Below are 25,885 nucleotides of genomic sequence, written 5' to 3'. Positions count from 1 at the left end.
AAATTCACATGCTTGTAACCGATTATTAACTTATTTTGTATTCCTGGAGAAAACATCCACACATTGTGCTAAAAGGCAAACAGAGAGGCCATATTTTTGGGGAGAATGATGTCCTTTAGATTATATTCGATTCATATCAGATGCAGCCCTCTTGTCCAGAGCCATCCAAACACTGAAAGCCTATTTTCAATTAGGATACACAACATTTCAGTTTCCTGGAAATTGATTATTGAACAGGAACAGAAACATACAATATATATATACAATAGTATTTCTGTGAATATAAGATAAGTGGAATCCAATAGATAACATTAAAAATAAGCAGGGTTAATGAAAAAGTATTTATTTCAACACAAAACATGACATTTACTTTAACAAAATACAACACACATGTTGAATCACTGTCGGTGATGACATCACAAAAAATGACATCTAAGACATTTTTAAAAGGAAGACACAAAGGGTCATTATACCGCCATGGAGGAGCACAATAAAAACCCTCTGCATATTATTAACATCATGTACTGTATCTATTCTAGCCCATGATTGTCTGTGGAAAAGCAATATCAAATACAAAAACTCACAATAAAAAAAAAAACACAAATGCAGATTGTGATATCATATGAAGGCCTGCACACTGTGTGTACTTTAAGGGCTTTATCTGTTAATTTGGAGCTTATTCTTGGTGGTTCCTCTTTTTTTGAATGATTATTAGATTAGTGCTACTTAAACTAGTTCAGTAAAAAAAAAACATAAATTAAATTGATGTGGCATCGAAGATACGTGACCAATTTAACATATCAACTCTTAATCACTTGGTAATACTAATCCAAAATGTCTAAAATTACATTACAGTCGTACTGTAACTGCATAAAAACTTTAATAAATTCTTATATAACCTGTTTAACTTCCAGGGATCACTAGTAAATACTCTGTCCTAAGGACATGTATATGATTCACCACACTGTCTGTTCACAAGTCATGAATCATGGTTTGATAATACACACACAGCCCTGGTTGATTTGAGGCAGTGGTTCCCAAACTGTGAGGTGGGGCCCTCTGGAGGGGCACTGTAGGGGGTACACATTTAATGTAGAGATAGAAAACCAAAAGGTAAATAATTCTCTTCACAGCAAATTATTTTGAAATGACAAACAAAGGTGCAACAGTTTTATTGGCTGTTCACTAAACTCCTCCCCCCAAAAGCAATTGTCCCATAACGGTTAAGCAACTGTTACTGGATACCTGTAAGGACCATAATGAGTATGTACAAAAATACATGACTCATATGTTTAGGACTATATTAAACTGTTAATATGTTCCAAGATAAACTCAAATTGTCCTACAACCTGTAATCAGAAAAACAAATGCTCATTGTTTTGCGATTAGAAAGGAGCTTGACAGACCGGAAGTAATATTATGCTAATAAAATAGAAAGTTACTCAGAGAGGCGGGGCTTAGTGAAAAGTCAATTGTTTTGCTGTAAAAATAGCTATAGAGTGGCGAAGTCACGCCCATCTACTTCCGCCCCAGGGGACCTTATTCCTATGCATTGAAGTCAATGGAGAGAGAAAGATTATCTTTCGATCCCGTTTGAATTGTGCCACGAATTACACATATGATGTTTGTCAATCTTAAAAAATAATTTCCATGTCAAAAAAGTCACAGTTTGTCGTAAAACTGTTGAAATATAAGACTATGAAAAATACGCAACTAGAAAGACTACAAATCCCAGAATCGCAGAATCCCGGTCCCGCATGCTGGATCTTACGGCACCGACTAACTCCCCTTTTGTGTATGTACAGCTCTCAACATCCCCAGACTTGGAGTGATTTTCACCTCTTTTAATACTTTTCACCTCATTCTGAAAGCAAGAATTGAAATGTGCCAACGTGACGGTGTGTGTGTGTGTGGTGCGAGACGGGAGAGGTAGTTCATTGAGCGTTTCACACAAACAAATGTGTTACTTCACAGTTTTACGACACATTACTTTTTTTTTTACTTGCAAAATTATCTTTTAAATCGACAAACATCATATGTGTAATTCGTGGCACAATTCAAACGGGATCGAAAGATAATCTTTCTCTCTCCATTGACTTCAATACATACTTTTTTCGAAATAAGGTCCCATGGAGGTCCACTGGAAGGGGAGGGACTTGACCACTCTATTAGTTCGTCCTGTGCTTTTCTAAACCAACTGCTGTGGAGAAAAAAATATACGAATGAGATTGATTCATTTGGGGGGGAAAAGAAATAGCAGTGCTCTGATGCTTTCAAGATTCAACAACCCAGGTGTATGGAGCAGGTGACAACGTGTACAGTACCTAAAACATGAATAGACTCGACAGAAAGAAATGAATACCTAGTGAGGCTCTGTCAGTCAAATCCAAAATATAAAAAAACGTAATCTTAAATTCCCTGTTAATACAGTAGTAGTTGTAGAGTGTAAAGACTTTTTGGAAGGAATTGTATTTATATGTATATTTGAACACCAGTATATAATAGGAACATCTGAGAATATGAAGTTTGTGTTGATATGAATAATATTTTAATATATTTCAGGCTCCTCTTTTTGTTACTTTGCCGGTATTGTTACCGGTTGATTTAAAATACATGAATTGATGTGTTTTAGTTAAGGGGCCGATGTTTTTATGCTGGCTTCCACAAGGGGGAGATTACATGAAAGGCTTGGGAACCACTGATTTACAGTAACAATGATCTATTTGACAGTAACATTGGACCATTAAAATGAAAAATAAATAATAACATTCCATGCAAAGAAATGCTATAATTTTTGTAAAGTGTCAAATTTAGCACCAGTGTACCCTAGTAACGGCGAGGATACAATAAGCAGACGTGGATTAGAAATGTCACCACGCTCCAACAGGAATGATAGCAGAGGCTGTTTTATCGCCCTGTTTCCTCCCAGCGCAGGACAGACATTTAACAAAGCTTGACAAAAACCTGTGAAAGATGGCATAGCTAAAATTGAGTTTGTCCAGATATGAAACGGCAAAGTCTAAACACAGGAGAGGAGTAGAGCTGGGAGGAAGAAGTTAAACAAACATCAGTCAAACTCACTGTAGAGCTTGAGCAGAAAGGGAAGCAAGTGACAACAGCTTGAAGCAGAAAAGCCTGCAACAAATCTTCAGAATACAATTTAAATCAGGAGTGAAAACATCCGAGGTTGGTTTAAAATGAGTATTTGTACTGCACAGTATTGGCCGTTATCAATCTTGCTTTGGCTTCTTGCCGTCTGCTGAGTGGTGAGGTAGAGAAATAACCTATAACGGCAAACCTGCAGCTAGCTGATGGTCGAGGTTGCATGTTGATGCCGTTTTTTGAGTGTTGCTCGGCTACATGAGAGGTCAAAGGTCTTCGCGCCTCAGACAGGAAACTGCTCTGAGCCGGCTAATGCACTGGAGTGTGTTTTTTTGATTATATCTGAGAGAAGTGTTTGCTAAAGTGTGGGTTTGTCAAACAGTTAATGTATAGGTACAAATATATATAAATTGTGTGTGTAAGTGTGATTTGAAGAGAATGTTCATGGAAGTTATGCTTCTCCATAGGCGGAGGCCTTGTCTTTTAAAAGGTCCAGACATACGTGACAGCTCCAGCTCCCTGTGAAGAGAGGCAGAAGAAAGAGGGTCAATCTTTGTACCACTTGCTCTTTTTCCATTTATAGCCTTTGCTTGTAGCCTCCTTCATATATACAGTACATGACATATATAGTATCAACACGCTGATGTATAATAAAAGCTCTGAGAGCCGCACCTTCTGGAGGCTTGGTCATTGGGGGCTTCAGGCAGTACATGTGGTATCCTCTGTCACAGTCATCGCAGAACAGCAGCTGGTCCTGCAAAAGAAGACATATCATCAACTTAACTATATATATTACCTATAGAATATGTCCAGGCACTACAGGGGGCAGAATATTAAACATTGAACCTGCTTGTAAAGGTTATTCATGTCGGAGTAATAAATCATGCCTCTATATATGTGACACGGATACTGTTTTAGCACTTATGAGCTCTATATAAGGTTAGGCAAGTAGTTCTGTGAGCTTACAAAAAAACATGGGACAGTTAATTAAGCTCCATCGAGGCTTAGCCTTCCGATTTATGCCCAAACTGCTATATCTGTCAAAGAAATGTGTAAATAACATGCAGCTTTATAAAACACACCTGTGTTGCAATGCTTGCTATGTTGAGTATTTAACTAATTAAGCAAATAGATATCGCCATTAAACTTCTAACCCTTAAGACATTTAGAAGAAATCTACACAAACAGAAACATTGTAGACATTTTTCTAGAGCTGCTGGTAGTTCTTTTTCACACATTTGAAAGAAGGCATGCTATGGAAGCAAAATAGCCAAAGGTATTTTGAGCAGTGCATGAAAAACACAATTGTTATACCTTTCTAGTGTTAACATTACTATTGCTTTTTATGTTTACTATTTTTTTACGTCTTTCTGAATTGGAATTATACTAAACTGTGCTACAGCACTCAAATAAACATACTGAATTTGGCTATCAAATGAATTTATGATCAGATTTTTCACTCTTATAAAACAAAAGTAAAACCCAAATCAAGGGTGAGCTATCATCTATAATATCTGATTGGCTTTGACAGGCTGTAGAAAGGTCACAACACTAAAAGGAAAACATGTCAAATGTGGTGCTCTTCAAAGCAAATTCAGAGGGGAATCTAGCCACAGAGGGATATACAAGACTTCAACAGTTTACATACATCGTTCTCTGATGTGCCGCAGAGGCTGCAGGACTTGCACTCTATGCACTGCCACTGGTACGTCCTCACCGCCTGCATCATGTTGTCGGTGAACTGCAGACATGTGGGGTGACCTGCGGAGGGACGAGAGAAGAGTGAAGAAAGAAGGAAGCAAGGGTTGACGAGAAGAGAAGATACATCCATATCCAACATATGATTCACTTGACCAGCAACTCTATCTGATTGCCCATTGTGGAGTATCCATCATGAAAAATAAAGGATAAACACACTTTCTTTAAATGTTGTTATGCTTTCCAAATGCTTTAAATAAAAAATACAAGCATCTAATGTGAACAACTTTTGCTGAAGTGGTTGAAAAGTCATAAAAACCATGTTATCCCTCATAAAGAAGACTGCTTTGCTTTAATAAGAGCCAGTAGTAAGTGTTAATTGTCCGTAATTGCACCCCATACGGTGTTGAGAGTCTGCGCAGCTGCATGAAAGGTAGCAATAGAAAGCCACACAAGGCAGGTGATTATATGTCTGGAAACAAAACACAAGCCGTGATGTGTGGAGGGGAAAACACAGCCAAGATGTATTTGATCCTCCTCTTCTAAATCCACGTAAGTAACAACATAAAAAGAAGGATGCATGGTATATTTCAAATTCTCTCCTTGTTCACAGTCCTAATCCTGAAGTATTGCAGTTAATGCCAGTTTTTTTTATAGCATCCACACGTTTTCACAGTGCTGTAAGCCTCTCTTGGTATCTGTGGTATCAATGGGGTATCAATGAGCCATGAATGAGCCATAATCATGATGATGAACTGGTTTCTATCTGGTCTGGGAAAGCAGCCAGAAACATTGTGCAGCCTGTGATGGGTGAATAGAGTGAAATTTAAAGAAACGGTATAAGCTGCCGTCTGCTTCCCCAAAATAAACTGAGGAATTAGTGTCGGAGGGAAATTAGCTGTGGCCGTTTAAAAAATGGACTACCAGATTAAATGGATAGCAGCTGGCAGAAGAAAAGAACCATTCAACGAAGCGCCAAAAGAAAAGAGCTTGTCCGTGCCGATTGGCTCTTACCTCTCGTAACTACCTGTTCTCTTTACAATAGGGAGTGACTCAGGAGTCGTTGTTCATCCCACCATAGCCACGTTAACGGCCACTTCATTAGGATGTAGCCGTGAAGTTTAGTCTAGTCTGATTATTTTTGTGCAAGTAATTTCAAGTGTAAGAGGATAATTGTTGGTTTTATAAAAATGGGAAGTGAGCAGTGAAATCCTTATGAGCATGTATCCATTAGACAACATTTCCATGAAAGGAAGGAATACACGTACTAAGTCTTCAAAAAGTTCAAAATAAATCTTCAGATCTTCAAGGCGAGTAGTCCAGTCTTCTCTCAATGAAAACTTGATGTGTTGGACTGGTCCATGTAGCAAGGAAGTCGTGTCATTAGCTGTCAGTCAAAGGATCATCATCATCTGAAAAAAATATGTCTTCTATCTCGCCATGAAACACGGAGGCCTCGCTGCCGAACATTTACTCTAGAGCACGTTTCTTCCTCCCATCCTTCTTCACTCCTCCTCTTCTTCCAGCTACCATGAAAACATCAGCGTCAGAGGAACACAGACAAGGCCACACACTCTTGCAGCTGTCCTAACAAAAGATTATGGTAGCAATAAAATAGCTCACATCTTGTTGAATTTAATGCGCTTATACTGTGGGTGAGCTGATTCGAGAAATGTTTTTGCTGAGATATCCAGCAGAGGCGGCTTTGGCTAGCGTGGAGGAGAGAAAAAAGAAGAAAAAGAAACAAAAATGCAGCCAATTGTGCTGTAAGGTGATGCGTGAGCAACAAAGGGGTGAATGCATGTCGTCAAAAGGCAGAACTCCTAACTGATGGGCGAGGCAGACATGGAGAGGCATGCAGGATGGAAGCGAGTAGAGGAGCCTAGGAATCAATATATTTTTCTGGAGGGAATTTGGAAAGAGTCCTAGCAGCTGGCTCTCACTTTTTATGGTCTACACGGCTCATTGACAACCCGTTGAAAAGACACTGTGGCAACATAAAAGCTCAATTCACTGAAAAGCATGGATACATCAGATCTACAACATCAGGTCAAGACACACGTTGGTTAAAGATGAATTAAAAATGTTTGACTAAAAATGAATGTGTAAACATTAGTGTCAGCTTTCTAATAAGGTAAAGTTCATTGGTGTCATTTCCAAAATATATAAAAAAAAATGAATTGTGTCATTCTTTATCTTAACATTTTAGGCAGTGCCATTTTAACCAATGAAACAAAAAATAAACACTGCTAGGAAGAGAAGAACAGACATGAACAAGATTGTGGATAAAAGGAAGTAAAGTGAAAAAATGAAGTGTGTAGTAGACACACATTAAAGTATGAGAGTAGCAAAAAACTCATATCTGAAAATCTCAATTATTTCCCATATGCTGAGATATTTGGGTAAATGTGATTATTCATTGTCCTGCTGAGAGTGAGATGATAAGATCAAAACTATTCTCATACCTGTCCAGTAAAGCTACAGCCAGGAGATGGTTAGCTTAGCTTAGCATAAAGACTGGAAGCAGTGGGAAACAGCTAGCCTATCTCTGTCCAAAAGTAGCTGTCAACCACACCTAAAGCTTACTAATGTAACAAGTTATATCTTGTTAGATAAATCCATACAAAAACCTCACAAAGACAACAAGCCTCCAGGAAATAGTCCAGTACTTAAAAAACACAATTTCCCAATTCATGTTTTGTAAGGACTACACAAACAAGATAAGACGTGTTATTAAGTGACACGTAGAAGTGTTATTAGGCGGACTTTGTTACCTTTGGACACGCTAGCTGCTCCGAAAATGCCAAACTATTAACATTGTTGTATTATTAACAGTATTTTCCTTGCTGTCCTATTGAAATCACACCTATGAGATTGTTTAAAATCAAACAATTTGATTGGCAGGATATCTACTTTTGGTCTAAATGTAAACAAAGTCCATGAAGGTTTGATGGAAATCCTCGTGTTGAGGATGTCGAGACCCACCGGAGCGTCCACAGTCAGAGCAGGACACCAGCTCCTCGGCCTGGCCCGTCTTCCTGTTGGAGTCCTGGTCGCCCAGGCAGAAGTCACAGTAGTCGTTGGGGATGATGCTGCCGTCTGCAGCCTTCTGAGCTGCAGGCAGGAACAGACACAGGTAAGTTGAAAGAGATGACATTCCTTTTCTGACAGCTTGAGGCCTCCTGGCTTATCATAAATGTAATATCAAATGAGTCAGCAGCTTACGTTTGTGGTTGTCCGGGCAGTATGGAGGAGACGGGGTCATCTCTGATTCTTTCTCCTCCTCGCCCTCCTCCTCTGCCAGGTGAGTGTGGGTGTAGTGGTAGCTCAGGCCAGGCCGGTTCTTGTAGCGCTTTCCACAGACTACAGATAAAACATTGCAGGTCCATTAGGAACACGACAAATATTGTGCAACGTACTGTAGTGCAGCTACTATAGTGAATTAAGGGTCTGCTAAAAATCAAATATCATCAACGATGTATTTGGAGTATGCTGTAACAAATAACTTTCACTCAATGGTATTCATGTGAGATGGTTTGCACTCTCGTTTACATAGGATTTAGGCGAATAAAAATGGGATGTATCTATTAGTTGTTGAGAGAATATATTATTACTGCAGTGACAGAGAGCGAGGAATCACCCGCTACATATTTAAAGCCCAAATAATGTTTTTATACGATAAATAATAAATAAATAAATCAAGATTAAGGCAGGACACAACATTAACATCAAATCAGGCATTTAACTAAAATGAAAATCCAAGGACAAATCGATAAGTAATTCCAAAGGAGGTCTAGTGACTAATGGATGTGAGGACAGGAAACAATAGATGTATAGTCTAAAAAATATATATTTTATTGCGAGCAAACTAACAAAAGGTTTGAGCTTTACAGGAAACGTTTTTTTCTCCGGTTGCCATGTTGTAAAACTTTGGAAGCATTTGATGTGCTATTAATATGAAAACAGGGATCTACAGTCTAATATTTTCGTAGCTCTAGGGGTCATTGTAAAACGTAATAAACACAGTATAGATGTAGCCATCATAGAAGTTAATTTTCAAACTGTTTCTGCTGCTTGTTTTTGCTTCACCCAATTCTGCAGCAATTTCTACCTACTGTACCCGAAATCTACATCTAATCTTTGGGTTGAAAACTGACTTGATGAAACATGTTAAACCCCCAGTGTAAACACTTCCACAATGGCTACATCTGCAGATCACAATCACAGCTAGTGCGGCCTTAAAAACATGCATCCCTCAGTTAGACATTAGTAGAGCTGCCGTTTAAAGCATCAAATTGTGCATGCCTTGCAATGAGCAAGCATTAAGGCACGAGGCAAAGCGTTAATGTCATGCAATGCTTGCACTGAGTTCAGGACTAGCATGAAGCATTGAAAGCGTTAGATATCTCAGAGGGATTCACATTCAGTTAGCCATTCCCACACCAGATGCCCATGAGCAAAAACAAAATAAAAAGACAGGAGCCCCTAGAAAGACAAGATGGCGACAGGTTCAGATACCTTCTTCAGCCTTTTTTGAGTTATGCTTTTGTTTGTATCTATCTGGAACAGAGAAGACAAAAGCAAACAATAAAGGAAAGACAGAACAAGACACAAAATGAGGATGAGATTCATTTGTTCGAGGCTCAGTCAACGGTCTGGATTAACAGCAAACTCTTTCTTCATGCTGCAGAGGACAGCTCTTATAGGACACAAGGAGAGGGGGATATCATTGAAGGATGAGAGAAAATAAATTGTCTGCAGGATGTTTTCTGAACATATAAGCTACGAATTTAAGCAGGCATGTAGAGAAAGGTGTCCTGATATAAAACATCTTAAAGGAGTTATCTTCAGTCCTAGAACATGTTTTCTTTCTATGAGCTTAAGGAGACAATGTGATTCTGATTTTGGCTAAACTAACACGTAAAGCACCATACAATGTTGTTAAGAATTTAGTTTCCTTTTCTCTTACTGTCACAGACGTAAGGTTTGTCCTGGTCTTCAAGGTTAGCGGCTTCTGTCCTCCTGCGACTGGATCCTCTGTTCTGAAAGGAAATACGTCATACGATAATTACCAAGTGTATACTGTATTTCAACGTCAATAAAATCACAAAATATGTTTTTATTGTATTTGGAGGAGCAGTTTTTTATGTTGGAAAGGTGCTGTAGATATAGTCAAATAGTGTAGAAAGAGCCTTTTTTCTTTGAATAGATCTTGACTTGATGAATTGTTGATGAACTAACCCTCTTTTACAGCTCACACAAATGCATGCTGACTTACTTTGCCTCTGTTTCTGTTCTTCCTCTTTGGAGTATCCAGTTCAAAGTCATCTTCATCACCGAGACCGTCTCCGTTTTCCTCTGCCTCCAGAACTCTCTACAGATCACACACACACACACACACACACACACACACACACACACACACACACACACACACACACACACACACACACACACACACACACACACACACACACACACACACACACACACACACACACACACACACACACACACACACACACACACACACACACACACACACACACACACACACACACACACACACACACACACACACAGTAAAGGGGGCATTTGAAAGTAAATCATATTTGTGACATAAGGGTGTAAAATAAGGACATATGGGTAATTATTTTCACAATAATAAAATACCTGTATTTCCAGCATCGTCTCCTCCTCCTTACAGATGTTGTTTTTTTTCTCAATCTGGCTGTCCCCCCTCAGGAGGGCCTCCAAGGCTGTGGCCTCCCCTGGGGGCCCCTCGCGCTTCGGAGCCATCTCAGCTTCTGAAGTGGCAGAAGAGAAAAAAAAAAACATTTGAGATGGCAGGTGTGTGTGTGTGTGTGTGTGTGTGTGTGTGTGTGTGTGTGTGTGTGTGTGTGTGTGTGTGTGTGTGTGTGTGTGTGTGTGTGTGTGTGTGTGTGTGTGTGTGTGTGTTCCAAGTGCACATATATTTTAAAGCTGTTTTTACTACTTGTCATCCTCACTTCGACCTTTTTAATCGTAGTGTTTACTGAAAAAAAAAAAAAAAAGTTTAATTACCGTAGTTACATTTTCTTTAAAGTTACATTTTGCAGAAAGTCCTTCGATAAAAAAAATCTTCAAATTTGTTTCATTTTGGTTGAACAACATTCAATTGACCGAAGTGGTGAACATGTATCAGTATCAATGTGGACAGTGTGTACGTGTTCCCTCTGCATAGGATGTTAAGGGAGATTTAGTAACAGCAACACCAGGTGCACAGGAAGAAAAGAGGAAACAATGAGCCAAAAAAACAAAAAACTGCTCATAGTATTATATCTCCAGGATCTGGCTTCTACTTTTTCATTTCCCTAAGATGAACTTGCTGCAGCATTGACTCTCTGTCTTCGTCTTTGAACTCTAAAACCAGGATGATAGGGTAACAGAATAAAACAGGGAGTGTTTCTTTCCCCTCCTCCTCCTCTCATTTCTTTGTGTCTATTTGTGTGGGTTGACTTGCTGGCACTGACATGACATTTCCTCCCTCCCCTCAGTCCCTAAACCTGCACCCCCTCCCTCCTCTTCTACAGTACTTTGTTTCCCCTCTCCCCCATTTCTCTTCACCCTCCTTCCCTTCCCTTGACTCTCCAGGGCAATGTTCTGCTTTGCCAGCAAAAAGCTTAGAAAGGCCCTAAATCCCCATACAGGAGGCAAACATCCATACTTGCTCACACATATCATATTGATCTAGAACCACTACTGAATTTAAAAGAGCCCTCCACTCTATTTAAAACTGGAGGTGTAGGGTTTGAAAGAAGGGGCACTGAGGGCCACTGAAGACTCCATGAATACAAGCAATTACAGTGTGGTGATTTGATTCTAAAGTTTCTGGACCCCCCGTGGTGATAAACAAAAAGGGAGAAATTATCTCTCTGTACTTTAGGTCACAGCATACCCGGCTAGGATGCAGTTGAGATGGAAAAGCTAGCATCCATAGAAACTTCTCCCGTATCCATTTATAATCCTTCTTAGTAAACACATCACAAATATCTCAACCCAAGCATGTAGTAGAAATCATATATTGTAAATGAGGCAACATCCTCAATGTTATTCCGATATAATCAGGGTTGCACATAACTGGTGCGCAGGTGCGCATGCGCACTTCCGCCAAAAAAAGAGCACCGGGTCATTTGAAAAAAGGCGCATTTGCATACCCACATTGAGAGAGAGAGAGGGAGAGAGAGAAGGGAGAAGAGAGGAGAGAGGAGAGAGAGAAGAGAGGAGAGAGAAGAGAGGAGAGAGGAGAGAGAGAAGAGAGAGAAGAGAGAAGAGAGAAGAGAGCAGAGAGGAGAGAGAGAGAGGGAAAGATATTTGCGAGTTGCATATGAACTCAGGGCCGGCCCGTATCACTGGCGTTATAACTTTTCGCCTAGGGCGCCAGATCTGGGGAGGCGCTGAGCTAGCTCTGGGAGGGAAAACACATTTTTGATCGTTGGTGCTCATCCTAATTTTCGGCCTTGATGTAACAATATTCATAATTAAGTAAATGTAACACCCTTTTCACCCCGGTTACACGGTTTGCTAGTTAACTTTAGTCTAAGTTCAAACGGTTTGGTCACAATTTATGTAAACACATATTTCCAAGGCACTCCTTTATAATTATTGGGATAAACAGGTTTGAAATCATTCCAATGTATACTATAGGACAGCAACCAAAAATATCCTTTAAAACTGGAGAGATGCATAAATAAATAAATGTTAAGGTAAAATAAGATATGAATGAACAACACAAATGAAATAAGTTACATTAATTTGTTATTGGCTATGGTAGGTTATTGGTTATGTTCATTGCATGTGTGTTCTGTGTTCACCTCTGCATGTGTGTTCAGTGCCGTGTGTCTGGCAAATAAAGTCAAGACCCCCTCAAAAGTTATGGTTTATTTCATTTTAAGGATGAGCACCAAGCAACATCTCCAGGTGCTCCTTTGAGAACCAGGGCAAAAAAGTTATGTGTACCCCTGGATATAATGCTTATCATGCTATGACGCAAAATGTTTTAGATTATAATGACAAGATTAATACTATTTTATTAAAACAATAACGTGACAAGTTTACATATCGTAACAGCGTAAATATATCTTGTTATAACCTGAAAATATCACATTATAATGTTAAAAAACCTTTTGCATTAACAATACACTTGTTTTATGTCATAGCATGAAACTGAATAGTTTTGCTGCCGTATTCGAGAGAATTGGGGGTCTAAAGGAGGATGCTGTTTCGGTTGCATTATTGGAAATGTGATATCCAGAATCTTTTTGTGCTTGACCGATACGAGGGAGCAAAGTGAGGGTTTAATTTTATTTAAGTGCAACACTGGAGTTACCATTTAATGTAAACCAGCAAATGAAATTACACCCCTAACATCAAAAGTACATTTTAAGAAATATGATTTAAGAAAAACATGAGAAAACAAATATCATGGAAGAGATTCACTTTAACTGCATGCTAATTGCCTTTTGTACATCGAAACATGAATGTCAAGTATCGCAAACATCGCATATGTATTTGCTTGCCTCTATTTTGTAACATGCAGCAGATTAAACAGTTTATACAGAGGGGAGAAAAATGGCTGCTAAGGCATGACCACTAACATGTGGAGCCACAACACAAATGGAAGGAGAGGATCTCCCGTACAAAAACCTGTTTATATATTATAACCTCATGACAGAGCCTCTGTGTTTACCCCTCGGCTCAGGAAGCATTAAATAAACAAACCAAGTGCCAAACGTGCCAAACCCGGCCCGTTTTTTTTTGCTTTTCCACTAGGGGTAGTTCCGGCCCAGGGCTACTTTTTCACCGTTTTTCTGGCTCTCCAAAATCGAGACTCTTACCGGGCCAACAACCGGGCTGAATATGCTAAACTAGTGCCTTAAACACTCTAGACTGCTGAATGGTCAGACAGAATCGCTGGCAAGAGGGCTACAACTACAACAAAATTAACATATTTTACCGTGATTTAATTGTAATACACGTTTCAAAATGATGCCGAAGTAACAACATACTGATACTGGTTAGTAAAAACCATGAATGAATGCTTTGACAAGTCTGCAGACAGACGGCAGGCAAAAAACCTTTTAAAATGCGTGTTTTCTGAATGGAGATCGGCGAAGCTAACGCAGTACATGCTCCGACCGTAAACACTCACAACAACGGCCTATACAGACATAAATAAACCAGCGACTGTATTCGTGGTTTGTACTTGTTTAACTTTTGTCTAGTTTCTGAACAGATATGAGGAGCTGTGAGCTTGAGTGCTAACAGCTAACGTCTGATGTTGTTTTTCTGTGGTTCGCATTGAAGATGACGTCACGGCTCCGCCTACACTGCGTTACTATAGTTACTGCCCCAGCTACTAAACTGTAATGGAAACGCAGCATAAAGTGAGCCTGGCCCAACGATACCGTACTAAGCCGTGCGAGGCCCTGAAGTGGAAATGCGCCATTATATTCCTCTGTTGTGTTAGGAAAGATATCTGGGCCAAACAGCAGAAATGGATCTCTGACAAACAAAACTGAAGACTTTTGCTGTTCACACTGCAATTGCTTTGTTTCACTTGTTTTAGTTGGCTCATTTTTGGGAGTTTCTTCTCTTATTTTCCACCCAAAATGCCTCTTCTGCTTAAAGCTGAATCGCTCTTGGTTGAACGCTCGAGTATTAAATTGCGTCTGCAAAACAGCGTGTTGGAAACAATAAATCTGGCAAAGCCGAAACAAAGACTCGCCTTTATTTCTCCCCCTTATCAGGTTCCTGGGGCATTCCTCTGCTAAAATCTCCTATAACACACACACACATATATGCATGGACACACACACACATGAAAAAATGCTCTCACTTCCACCTCATAAGACTCACTTACATTCTAATGCCTCATGGTCAAATGATTATAGAGGCCCAGTGAGGGTGCTTCTGTGCTGCAACGGAGAGCGAGAGTCATGTGTGGGGGTGTTTGTGCACGTATGTGTGTGTGTACTGCCAGAGAACAGTGAGAGGAGGCATTGATTCAGGGGAGAGAATGAACCTGGAGACCTGGCGAGAGAGACGGGCTAACCAGAGCCAGATGGTCAGATAGCGAACATTAAGGCCGCTGAGCACGCCTAAAGATCTCTGCAGCCACAAAAGAGCACAAAGATCAGAAACACAGCCTACATGTGCATGTAAGTGATGGTAGAATGTGTGAAAAAGGAGTGGATGCACCAGTTAAAAAGGCTTTCATTGTCCAATTGTGGGTCGATACTTCTGCGGATATGGCGTGTGTGTGTGTTTGTGTGTGTGTGTGTGTGTGTGTGTGTGTGTGTGTGTGTGTGTGTGTGTGTGTGTGTGTGTGTGTGTGTGTGTGTGTGTGTGTGTGTGTGTGTGTGTGTGTGTGTGTGTGTGTGTGTGTGTGTGTGTGTGTGTGTGTGTGTGTGTGTGTGTGGTGTTTATCTTACCTAGTCGAAGCTCACATAGGCGGAGCTGGGGATCTAGGGGAGGGTGGAGTCGCCTCTTCTTTCTCCAGCAACGAGCAGGGTAGGTATACATCTGTCCTGCTGCCTGGCCTGGACACACACACATGGACACATGGACACACGGACACACACACACACACACACACACACACACACACACACACACACACACACACACACACACACACACACACACACACACACACACACACACACACACACACACACACACACACACACACACACACACACACACACACACACACACACACACACACACACACATTAATTAATATATAAAGACACACACACATGCAGAGAGAGCGCACAGGAAGAATCTTTACAACCATTGGCAGGCCTAGAATTTTAACAAAACTTTCATTGAGACCCCGTCATACACACACATAAACACACACACACACACACGCTCGACGAGTGTTGTTTTCGTGACATTTAATATGTCCCGCTTTCAGTGCTCTGGCTAATGGTCCACATATTTAGAAAAATCTCTTAAACAGACATATCAGTGTAGAGGATGCTAACATTTAGTTTTACTCTAATAACCAATTGAAATCACTTTTTCAGCAAAGCAGACTTCTTGTGCTTGATTTAAATATGTTGGTATTTCTGTGTCAAATCATATTCTACCATTAGTCAGTAGAAGTGATTTAAGCTTCTTTATTTTCTGTCAGCATGAGCAGAAAAAAAAGAAGAGGGAGGGGGAGGGATAAACCCAGAATAAATGCATATATAGCGAGATAGGTCTGCCACAAAGTATAGGGTGTGGCCTGAAGGGCTTTGCATATGAGATGGAGAACAGGCTATTTGTATCCAGCTCTCGGTAAAGGGCAGATTGTTGCCTTTGGTTGAGCAGGCAGCCCAGATGTATAATCTGACAGCATGTCTTAGAATAAAGCAGCAAGTGGTAACTCATGTAATATACAAAAGAGGGGTTGATTTGCCTTTTTATTGAGGTTAGACATCATATCAGATAAATTAAATCTTTTCAATCCATCTATATTTATGCGTATTTGCCTTTCCTGCTGAGAAGATTTATACCACTCTTTGTCATTCAATGTACACCCAGCGGCCAGTTAGCCTAGCTTAGCATAAAGACTGGGGGAAACTCTGTTTATAAATTAGATATTAGAAAGGATTTCTACTTGTTTGCCTGGTGGCCAAAGTTGAATGACTCCAGAAAATCACTCAAAATAGTTTGACACATGGATTAAACAAGCATATGTTTAAGCTTGCTGTTTCCCATTGTTTTCGTTCTCTATGCTAAAATAAGCTTACTAGCTGTCTATCCATAAGTTAGCGTACAGATATGAGAGCAGTATCTATTTCCTCATCAAACACTCTGGAAGAAAGTGACAAGCATATTACCCCAAATGTCAAACTGTTGTTTATAGATTTGGAGCTACAGTGTATCAGTAGCATCATTTGTTCAGTTTAGATGGCGTTTCGCACCTGGCTGGCGCTGGCACTTTTCCATCCAGATGTAGCAGTTGTTTTGCGCCACACCAGTCTGGGAGTCCAGGAAGGGCATGCGCACGCTGCGTTCAGCGCAGAGACGGGCATTGTAGCTGCGACAGTGTTCGATTGCCTCCCTATAGAACTGGTCACCAAGCCTGAACACAGACAAACAGACAAAAGGAGAACGTGGAAGGTTATATCAGTCAGATTGAAACACAAACAGGCTTTTATTCATTTACTTCTACATTAACGGCCCCATTCTTTTAACATTGGACTCAAGTTACCCACAGGTAACATTATAGTCGTATGACTGCCATGGATTTAAGCTATTTGCAGCACACAGCTTCGATTTCTGCTTTCTATAAAGTCCTATCACCTAAATGCTAACGTTTTTTGGATGTTAAATGGTAATGACATGTGCTGGAAGGCTGATGATTTCTTAGTTCCTGCAAATCAAGGGCCTGTTCTTTCCAGCTTAACTTTAGCTAAATACAACGCGCCCATACCCCACTTCATATTTTGGCTCAGTTTGTTGTGTAAAGTCTGGATTTGCTGCAGAAATCAGACAAAGCATGAAGCTGAAAAGGAACATTTACGAGAGCTGGCTGGATAAGAATAAGAAGAAATGTTTCATCCTATCAAATTGATGGAGAAGTGAGTGTGAGATCGAATTCCACACAGCAGATGGGCCACACACACACACACACACACACACACACACACACACACACACACACACACACACACACACACACACACACACACACACACACACACACACACACACACACACACACACACACACACACACACACACACACACACACACACACACACACACACACACACACACACACACACACACACACACACACACACACACACACACACACACACACACACACACAAGGGCATAAATCAGGATTAGAGCCGTCAATAACCTCCACTCTAGAGGGAAGATTTCTGCAGCTAAGATCATTAGCGACAGACAGGAAAATAACAAGATTAGCTCACATTTGTTAAAAATAAAATATCAACTTTCAGAGAGTAATTCTTCATATAATTACAGAGCTAAAATTCTGAGCGGAAGATAGAGGAAATATATTTTTAATGGGATGATCCAAACCATAGCCAGCATGGGCCCGCATGTCTTAGCTCCAGATAAATAAAAAAAAGTCAACCGTCTTTTGGCACAGTTTACTGTTTAGTTTTCCAAATGAGACACAACATACCATTTGCAGTTAATATCTCCTAAGTATGGTTTAAAGACGTCATTCTCTATAAGGGACTATGAGTTCTGATAAAGAAAAGTTGAAGAAAGGAAGAAGAATGGCACTAATTTCTCTGTCGGTGGTTTACCCGAACCAGAAGGATCTTGCCTGTCTTTCTATTTCTGTGCATCCATCTATCTGCCTGCCAGTCACCCTGGTTGTCTGACTGTCTGTCTGACTGGCCGAGCACAGATATGTAAAGAATTCCAAGCTGGACAAAGACCAGAGGTCTGGTCGAAGTGACTCTCACAAAGATGTGCAGTGTTTGGAGGTGGAGGGGGCGTGGAGAAGGATAGGGGAGGAAGGGAGGGAGGGAGAAGGGTGAGGGGTTGGAGTAAGCAGCAGCAGGGAGAGAACCAGGTAAAATGGAGAAACAGGGAGCACTTAGATTAGAAGACAGGTATGGAGAAGGGGGCCTAACATGTGGTAGAAAAGAGGAAATTCAAAAGGCAACAAAAGTAGGATATAGAGCGCAAAACAAATATATTCTATCTCTAGAAGGAGAACACTGATTTATTGAACGGACTCCTAAGTGAAATCATGACTTCCTTTTTAGTGGCAATAGAAGACATATTTGCTTTAACTAATCATCAACAACACCATCAGCGTCTTGATTGGTTCCACATAAACTTCCCTTAACAATGCAATTGTGCACAATTTGCAAGTCCATTTCACAATAAAAGCCCTAGACATATACATTACATCCCTGCCTACCAGAGAGCATTCCTCATTCACGACTTGAAAATACTAGAGGGGGAAAGGTTTAAAATAAAAATCAGTTTCCACTTCGAATACTATAACAAAAGTATTTATTTACTTATATTAAGCTAAACCATTTTTGACCAAGTGTGGCTTTGTTTAGTCTGTTTCAATAAGGGTTAATGGTTCAAACTTCAATCGGAGTCTCGAAGAAAATATGTTTCAAAACGTAATTGAGAATGCGATTTAGTTGTATCATTTTGTAGGAGACAGCGTTGAAGAAACATATATAGAGCTAACAACTTATATTCTATTTTAAGAGACAGAAAATAAGTTATTTAACATGCTTCTTAGTGAAATCCTGATTTCATTTTATCTAAAAAAATTAACAATTGAAAAGATGATAACGGCTCTAAAATATACTGATAAGTGATCACATGTGGCTGACAAAAATCTGGTCTAGCTATTGGGATATTCAGCCAGTTGAGAATCCAGGAAGCCACTGCTATTGGATGAGAAAGATTCAGCCATGCAACCTCTCCTAAAATCCCCAAATTGTTGTTTTTACAGCAGCACAGCAAAAAGGAAAACCTGTATAGAGGCTTTGTGTTCACCTTCAGTGCCACAGTTTATGTATAAGGTCTGGACTTGAACACATGTGGCTTCTGATGGCTGTGGTTTGTGTCAGGAGACTTACAGAAACGAGGAAGGCAGCTGTTTTTTTTGGGCGACACATGTTTTTACTATATGACCAAGCGGCAGGCGTAGCGATCAAGTCAAGTCCAAATGTCCAGAAGAGACTTCCTGTCACATAACTCACATTCCCAGAGATGGAGCGTTATCTCTGCTTTCACAATTTGTTTCCTGAGCTGAAGTGTGTGTGTGCGTGAGTTGACCTACAGGCATCTGTCTTCCCAACTTTTCTTCCTCACTCTTCCTCCCTGTGTCATCCCACATATATTTCTGTCTCATTTCCAGCTACAAAGCGTCTGTGTAACGTCCCCGGGGCGACTTCATAAACTCTTACATAAGCAAGCGTTCGTGTCTGCTCCTTTGACTGCATTTGTCTGGGAGGTGTGTTCATGTGTTGGGCTAATTGAGCTTGCGTGTGTATCTGCCTTTTCCAACCCGCGGACCAGATTGAACCATCAGAGATTGTACTGTCCTCCTGTTTGTACCCATTAGTCCACTGTATGGCTGATCCGAGTGATGGAGCTTATGTAAGTGGAGGTTTGCATGTTGTGGAACACATTCCTCTTGATCGACAGTTTCCTGGATACTGATGGAATCTGCAGTTACTGTGTGTGTGTGTGTTTATACCACTGTGATTGTCTCAATTGCTCCCATACTAGCACAGAGGAGTGCTTTGTTTGTGACAGTCTTTCAATGTTTCTAGGTAAAAGCTCATGGACATTATACATATTCAAACTTACATTTAATCCTTATATAGCTCTATTAATCAGACAGCACAGCATATTCTCTTTCTCATTGCTGAATAATATCATTTATTAGTAAAACTCATCAATATGAATGAAATCTCTGACATTTTGTTTTTCCTTCTTATTTTCCACAACAGACAGTATAAAACTTGACGTAGCCTAAAGATTTACAAAAACAAAACCAATGCAGAAAACCCTTGAATTTAAAGCTATAGCAACAACAACAACAACAACAACAACAACAACAACAACAACAACAGCAGTGTAGTTTAGAGTAAAATACACAATTAAGCAGGGTATAGGATGTGCCTACCTTGTTGATTGATTGATTGATTGACTATATTACCACTCAATCAAGATAGAGGGCTTCACGATGCATATCCCTTCCTGGCCCCATTGTCTTGACTAAATATGGTAATTTCGTGCTCCAAAAAAACGAAATGGCGACGGCCAAAATGCCAAACTGGAGGCTTCAAAAATAGGCGTAGTGTCTTCATCCACTTCTTAAAAACAGTCTATATTGTTGACAAGTTATGAAGTGACTGATCTGATGTGACACATTTGATTCAAGGCTGTAAAATAGTGATACCATTTTAGGCCTGAAACGATTAAGTTAACAACATTTCAACGGCAACAACTTTCGGAAAAATTATTCAAACCAAAAAAGCCAAACATTCCCCGATTGCTGCTTCTACACTGTGAGTTTTGTTGTCTTTAATTTACCATTTATGATCGTATACAAACTATTTGTGTGGTTTTAGACTGTTAAACAATCAATTTTAACAAATGAAGTTGATCATAATAGAAATGTTTCCCTATGTTTTGACATTTTGCAAACCATAAAACCGTTCTGATTAATTAAAGATGGAACAATGCTGTTCTTTTTCTTTATTGGGTTAGAGCAAAATAACAAAACAATAATTTTGCTCGAGGCAGGAGGTATTTTGTCAGTCTTGTCTCAGTTTACTATCACACCTTTGTCAATCATTTTAATGAGCTCTCTGCTTTGAAGCAGCATCTCGCTGATGGCTGAGGTTAACGCATCCACCAGAGAAAAACAGAGGCGAAACATATACAGAATTGTAAGATCAAGAACATATTTTATAAATTTGTATTAATAACAAGAAATACAATTGAATGTCTTCGACTATGTTTATAGCGAAAACTGGAACATTAAAGTAAAATACTCACATCAGTCTCTGCATGGTGATCGGCTTAAGGTTTTACGCTGGATTTCACCTGATTAGATGTACAGGTCTGACATTGTTTTTAGTTAGAAGGTGTGTGTGTGTGTGTGTGTGTGTGTGTGTGTGTGTGTGTGTGTGTGTGTGTGTGTGTGTGTGTGTGTGTGTGTGTTGGCATTGTTGCTAAAGTGTGTGTAGTAAGGTAGGTTTGAGTTATTACTCTGTCTTTGTAATTATAAGAAGTTACTTTGACGTTTAGAGGAGTTGCTATGATTTATAACTTGGGTTAAAACTATTATATTGATTACATGAGAGAAGAAATTAAGACTTGTTCAATTTAGGTACCGTTAAATAGACATCATAACACTAGTTCTTTAATTACTTGAGAAAAAAAACGTTTAAGCCTCTCTCTCTGACATACATAAACCCAAATTAAAATGTCATTGCATTTTTTATACCATTCAGTTTAATATACTTTACTGTCTTCTAATGTCTACTAATACTTCACAAACTCTGGTGGACTTCAAAAAGAGGCCTGGTATGTAGCTCTGGCTTATTCCAACCTTTGAAACCAAAAAAGCACAAGAAAAGTGGGGATTTATTTAAGATTTCAATGTAATTTGCGGAGAAAACTTTCGATTAATATTAACTCATACTAATGTAGAAGCCATTCTTGGAGTAGTAGTATACACATATTGATTTTTTTTATTAAATTGTGTTTTTGCACTTTAATGCATGTGATAATATACAAAATATACGGTGCCTTTGACATAGAGCCATTGATATATACAGAACAAAACATCCCACTGATGAGCTGACCTATATGACTTGACATGTACAACATTTCTCATCATAAGCTATAAATATATTTTGCATGACCTCATTCAGCTCACACTGAGTCGGACACAAACATCAGACAGATCTTCCTCATACCACACATAACAGTGTCTTAGAGGAAGACTTTAAACACAGCTCCTAATGTCAGGGAATGGTGGGGGTTTATCAAAGATAAGATAGGCTACAATATAGTAGGCTGAAAGGAAATCCACTTTTGGATAGGTAAGAGGCCCCAAAGGGCAGGGTAAAAGCATGTGGGCACTGACAGGCGTCTTTGTAGCACTTTGTAGGCCGAGCAGCGGGGCAAAGCAGTGAGGAGGGGGCGAGGATGAGGAGGAGCCAAGGAGGCTGAAGTGGAGGGAAGAGGAGGGGTCATATATGTCCCCGGGCACACGTGTTCCCTTTCAAACCCTGTCACACTCATTTTCTCTCTAACACGCGGATGTGTGTGTACGCACGGGCGCACTCCCACACACACAAACACATATACACACACACACTTGCCCGTGCACAAACAGACATACAAAGGGGAATGAAAGGGAAAGGTGCAGTGTGCAGAGGGGGGGGGGGGGAGCAGAGCGGAAAAGAGTGTTGCAAAGGGGAAACCCTGATTCAGATTTTCTATGTGGAGAAAAAGATACATTTATATCTAATTTCCCCTCCTAGAAAACACCCATACCAAAAAAATCCATAAAGAGAGGGAACATGTGCCTGAACCATATTCAGGGAAGAAAAAAAAAATCAATCACTGCATGGAGCTTTGTATAAAAAAAAAAGAAGGGTTTCTAGATTTAATTCCCTATGCCTGGAAATCATTCCCGGACATTCCCATTCCCGGGCTTGCATAGACAAAGGCCAGAGTTCGCTGAGGGTGTAGTATAAATGTATGCAGTAAATGCAGCCAGACAGACGACCCCCCCCCCCCCCCCCCCCAAATCCTCCATCACTCACTCACAGTCCCTCTCACGCAAATTGGGGGGAGGGGTGGCCTGCTATACAAGCGCCAACGCATGCAACAAACACACATAATAAAAACACAACCTTACACGCTGACCTCCCCCCCCCCGCCCACACACCACCTCCTTTATATTTCCTCAGCCAAAGCAACCGTCCACCTGAGCTCAACACTAATCCCAACCAATGTTATAAAAAGAGGGTAAAAGGACACAAGACATCCATAAAGACACTTTTTTTCCCTATGAATTATATCACCCCTTTCAATATTTCATGTCATCTCTTCATGGCGTCCCATCCAACACGGCCACCCAGCCAGGGAGAGGTCATTATAAAATACATGTTTGAATAAATCAAGCTAATATGCAATGCTTAACATGCCAGACGTATTGACTGCAAGCTCATGATGGTTCTTATTCATCTTTCATAGCAGGCAAGGACGTTATCACGTCCTTATTGACTGCAAATGATTTGCCATTCACTTCTTGGGGAATTTTGAGAAGGTGGGCACATTGTTTCTGACAGACATGGGCTCAAGCAACTGCCTGAAAACTACACCACAACTATATTTCCCAGGGTCATAACTCACATGTTACTTGATATTAGCTTTTCCACTCCTGCTTGGCACTTTCTTCTTCTTCTTCTTCTATGGTATAGTCTTAAATGTTGCCTCAAAGCTAAACATTGTTTGCCCTTAAGCAGTTTTTGGAGGGGTGGGGTTTGTCTAAGAAGGTACTGATATACGAAGGGCAGATGGGGTTTCCCTTCCTCCATCCGTCTGTCTGTCTTTACATGTACCTCTCTCAACAGATGGACCCAGGAGAATTCTGGGACGCTCCTAATCTGCTGTTCTGCATGCACAACTGCAGACACACACAACACCCATATACCTTCATACACAACTCTAATCTGTTTCAGTAGAACACAGCAGATTAAAGCATGTTATCCCCAAATGCTGGTACAGTAGGATCCTTTCTGTAATGAATGGTTGTCAACAAAGAGATCTTCAAAACAAGCGCATATCTGTACTTGAAAAACATTCCATGCTCCTTTCCTCTTCCACTGAATATGAATACTGAAAATGTTATTTGGCACATTTATGGTTAGGGGGAAAAAAAGACTGATGGTTAAAGATATTTCACCATTACAAAATGGCCTGAAGTGAAAGCAAAGATGTGATATTTGCCACACTTATCTCCACCCTCAGGAAAAAATGACATTGGCTCTTGCACAACAGATTATGGGATAACTGTCTAACTGTCTGCACATTCCAGTGACCAGTGGTGAACATCTGCTGTCAGCCAGCACTGCAGGAAGACAGACATGCATTCAGTGATAAAGACTAGGCTGAAAGTTATAAGTGCACTTAAAGCAGGTCAGATATAAAGGGGTCATCCTTATTATGGTTCAGAAATGACTACCTCATATTATATTGATAATTTACTGTGAAATAAGGTAAAACAAAAATCCCAATTTTTCAATTTATTGCATATATTCTAAAAAAAATAGCATAACAATTGCTGCTTAATTCCACAAATCAGAACATTAACTAGCAGATTCCAAAGATCAGACATTGGCAGTTTAAAAATGGAACTTCAGGGAAAATGCACGCCCCCTAAATCTGTAATACATCCCAGCCTTCTTCTCCAAGCATCAAAGGAGGTCAATACTGTATAATAACATATTATAATCCGCGATCCCATTGTTTACATGCATGTAGCATCCGCAGCAAAAGCCCGAGCCGCGAGGCTAGCCAGAGTCGCCCTACAATGTCCGCTTTGTGACATTTAGTTGCCTTAAATTATCCATGCAAATTCTCCCATCTACCACTGACAAAGAAGCCTTCCATGCAAACTTCTGTCAACCGTGTTCGATAAACTGAGTGTGCACGATGGCAACTTTCTGTCCTACTAAAACAAGAGACAGATATAGTGCGGACATTTACGCGCGGGTTGGAGATGTTCTCTCTGCATTTTGTGCACGAGTGCATGCTTTTATATTACAGAACACAGCAAGAAGGCAACGGTACCTGCAGATAACACACGGAGACTGTCCGAGTCCGTGGCGAAAGTGTTCATTTTGAGGCTCCTATTCAAACGCGCGCTTAACCCTGTATAGATCAATCATTACATGTAATCCAACTGTACGATGGTTGTATTTAGAAAACCCTGAATGTACTTACGATTTTAGAGGATTATGAATGGCAGTCGCCATTTTTCCTGCAGGACTGTAACGTAATATTCCAAATCTCGGTGTAGTTTGGGACCCTTGTGAAAAAAACACAACAGCCAATGCGGTCCTGGGCACTGTGTGCTCCCTACCAATACAAGTCCGGCATCAAGACGTTAGGCGTGGCCTCAGAGATATCTGTCAACATCCATGTCCCAGTCTTTAGTAATCATATTATGAAAATAAAGGCATTTGTGTTTATTTTTAGTGAACATATCACAATTGGAAATAAGGATCAAACACTATTGAGCTATGTCATAATCTCCTCTTTAGTTGTGAGTTAGGGGTTTTGATAGCTGTGTGAAAAGTAATCCACCAGTAATCTATTTTTTATTCATTCGAAATGTCTGAGGATAAAAGGAAATGCACCTAGTCTGGTGATTACATACGTTGCCTTAGTATTTTAAAATATGTTGACTGCCATCAATCAAATGACGGCATGAAATAAGACAAATCCCTTTACATTATTATTCTGATGCGTGGCTGAAACGTTTACAAAGAAAACA

The 25,885-nt window shown here is 40.1% G+C and overlaps 1 protein-coding gene across 2 annotated transcripts; it reads right to left on the bottom strand.

Moving 5' to 3' along the window:
- Positions 1-322: 322 nt before the first annotated feature.
- On the bottom strand, positions 323-25,791 carry dpf3 (double PHD fingers 3). Of its 2 annotated transcripts, XM_079642095.1 has the most exons (12): positions 25,333-25,791; positions 16,761-16,921; positions 15,273-15,380; positions 10,474-10,607; positions 10,079-10,174; positions 9,770-9,842; positions 9,319-9,360; positions 8,026-8,163; positions 7,786-7,914; positions 4,751-4,863; positions 3,775-3,856; positions 323-3,621 (listed from the first exon to the last, which is right to left on the bottom strand). In XM_079642095.1, the coding sequence occupies exons 1-12, from the start codon at positions 25,362-25,364 to the stop codon at positions 3,554-3,556; spliced, it is 1,176 nt and encodes a 391-aa protein (XP_079498221.1). In that variant the 5' UTR covers positions 25,365-25,791; the 3' UTR covers positions 323-3,553. The 2 variants fall into 2 exon arrangements, with proteins under 2 accessions (XP_079498221.1, XP_079498222.1); XM_079642096.1 differs by lacking the exon at positions 9,319-9,360.
- Positions 25,792-25,885: the final 94 nt, after the last annotated feature.

This window comes from Notothenia rossii (assembly GCF_949606895.1).
Source record: "Notothenia rossii genome assembly, chromosome: 8".
Classification (NCBI taxonomy): Eukaryota; Metazoa; Chordata; class Actinopteri; order Perciformes; family Nototheniidae; genus Notothenia; species Notothenia rossii.
Note: the sequence above shows the minus strand (reverse complement) of the source record. Positions and strands in the feature narration are given on the sequence as shown.

What these genes read in the sequence shown, in the direction of transcription:
- dpf3 (XM_079642095.1), bottom strand. Translation starts at nt 25,364, where the DNA reads ATGGCGACTGCCATTCATAATCCTCTAAAATC. An exon ending in AGAACAGAAACAGAGGCAAA is followed by an intron (nt 9,843 to 10,078) that starts GTAAGTCAGCAT and finishes ATTTCCTTTCAG; the next exon opens with AACAGAGGATCCAGTCGCAG. An exon ending in CTGCCCGGACAACCACAAAC is followed by an intron (nt 7,915 to 8,025) that starts GTAAGCTGCTGA and finishes TCCTGCCTGCAG; the next exon opens with CTCAGAAGGCTGCAGACGGC.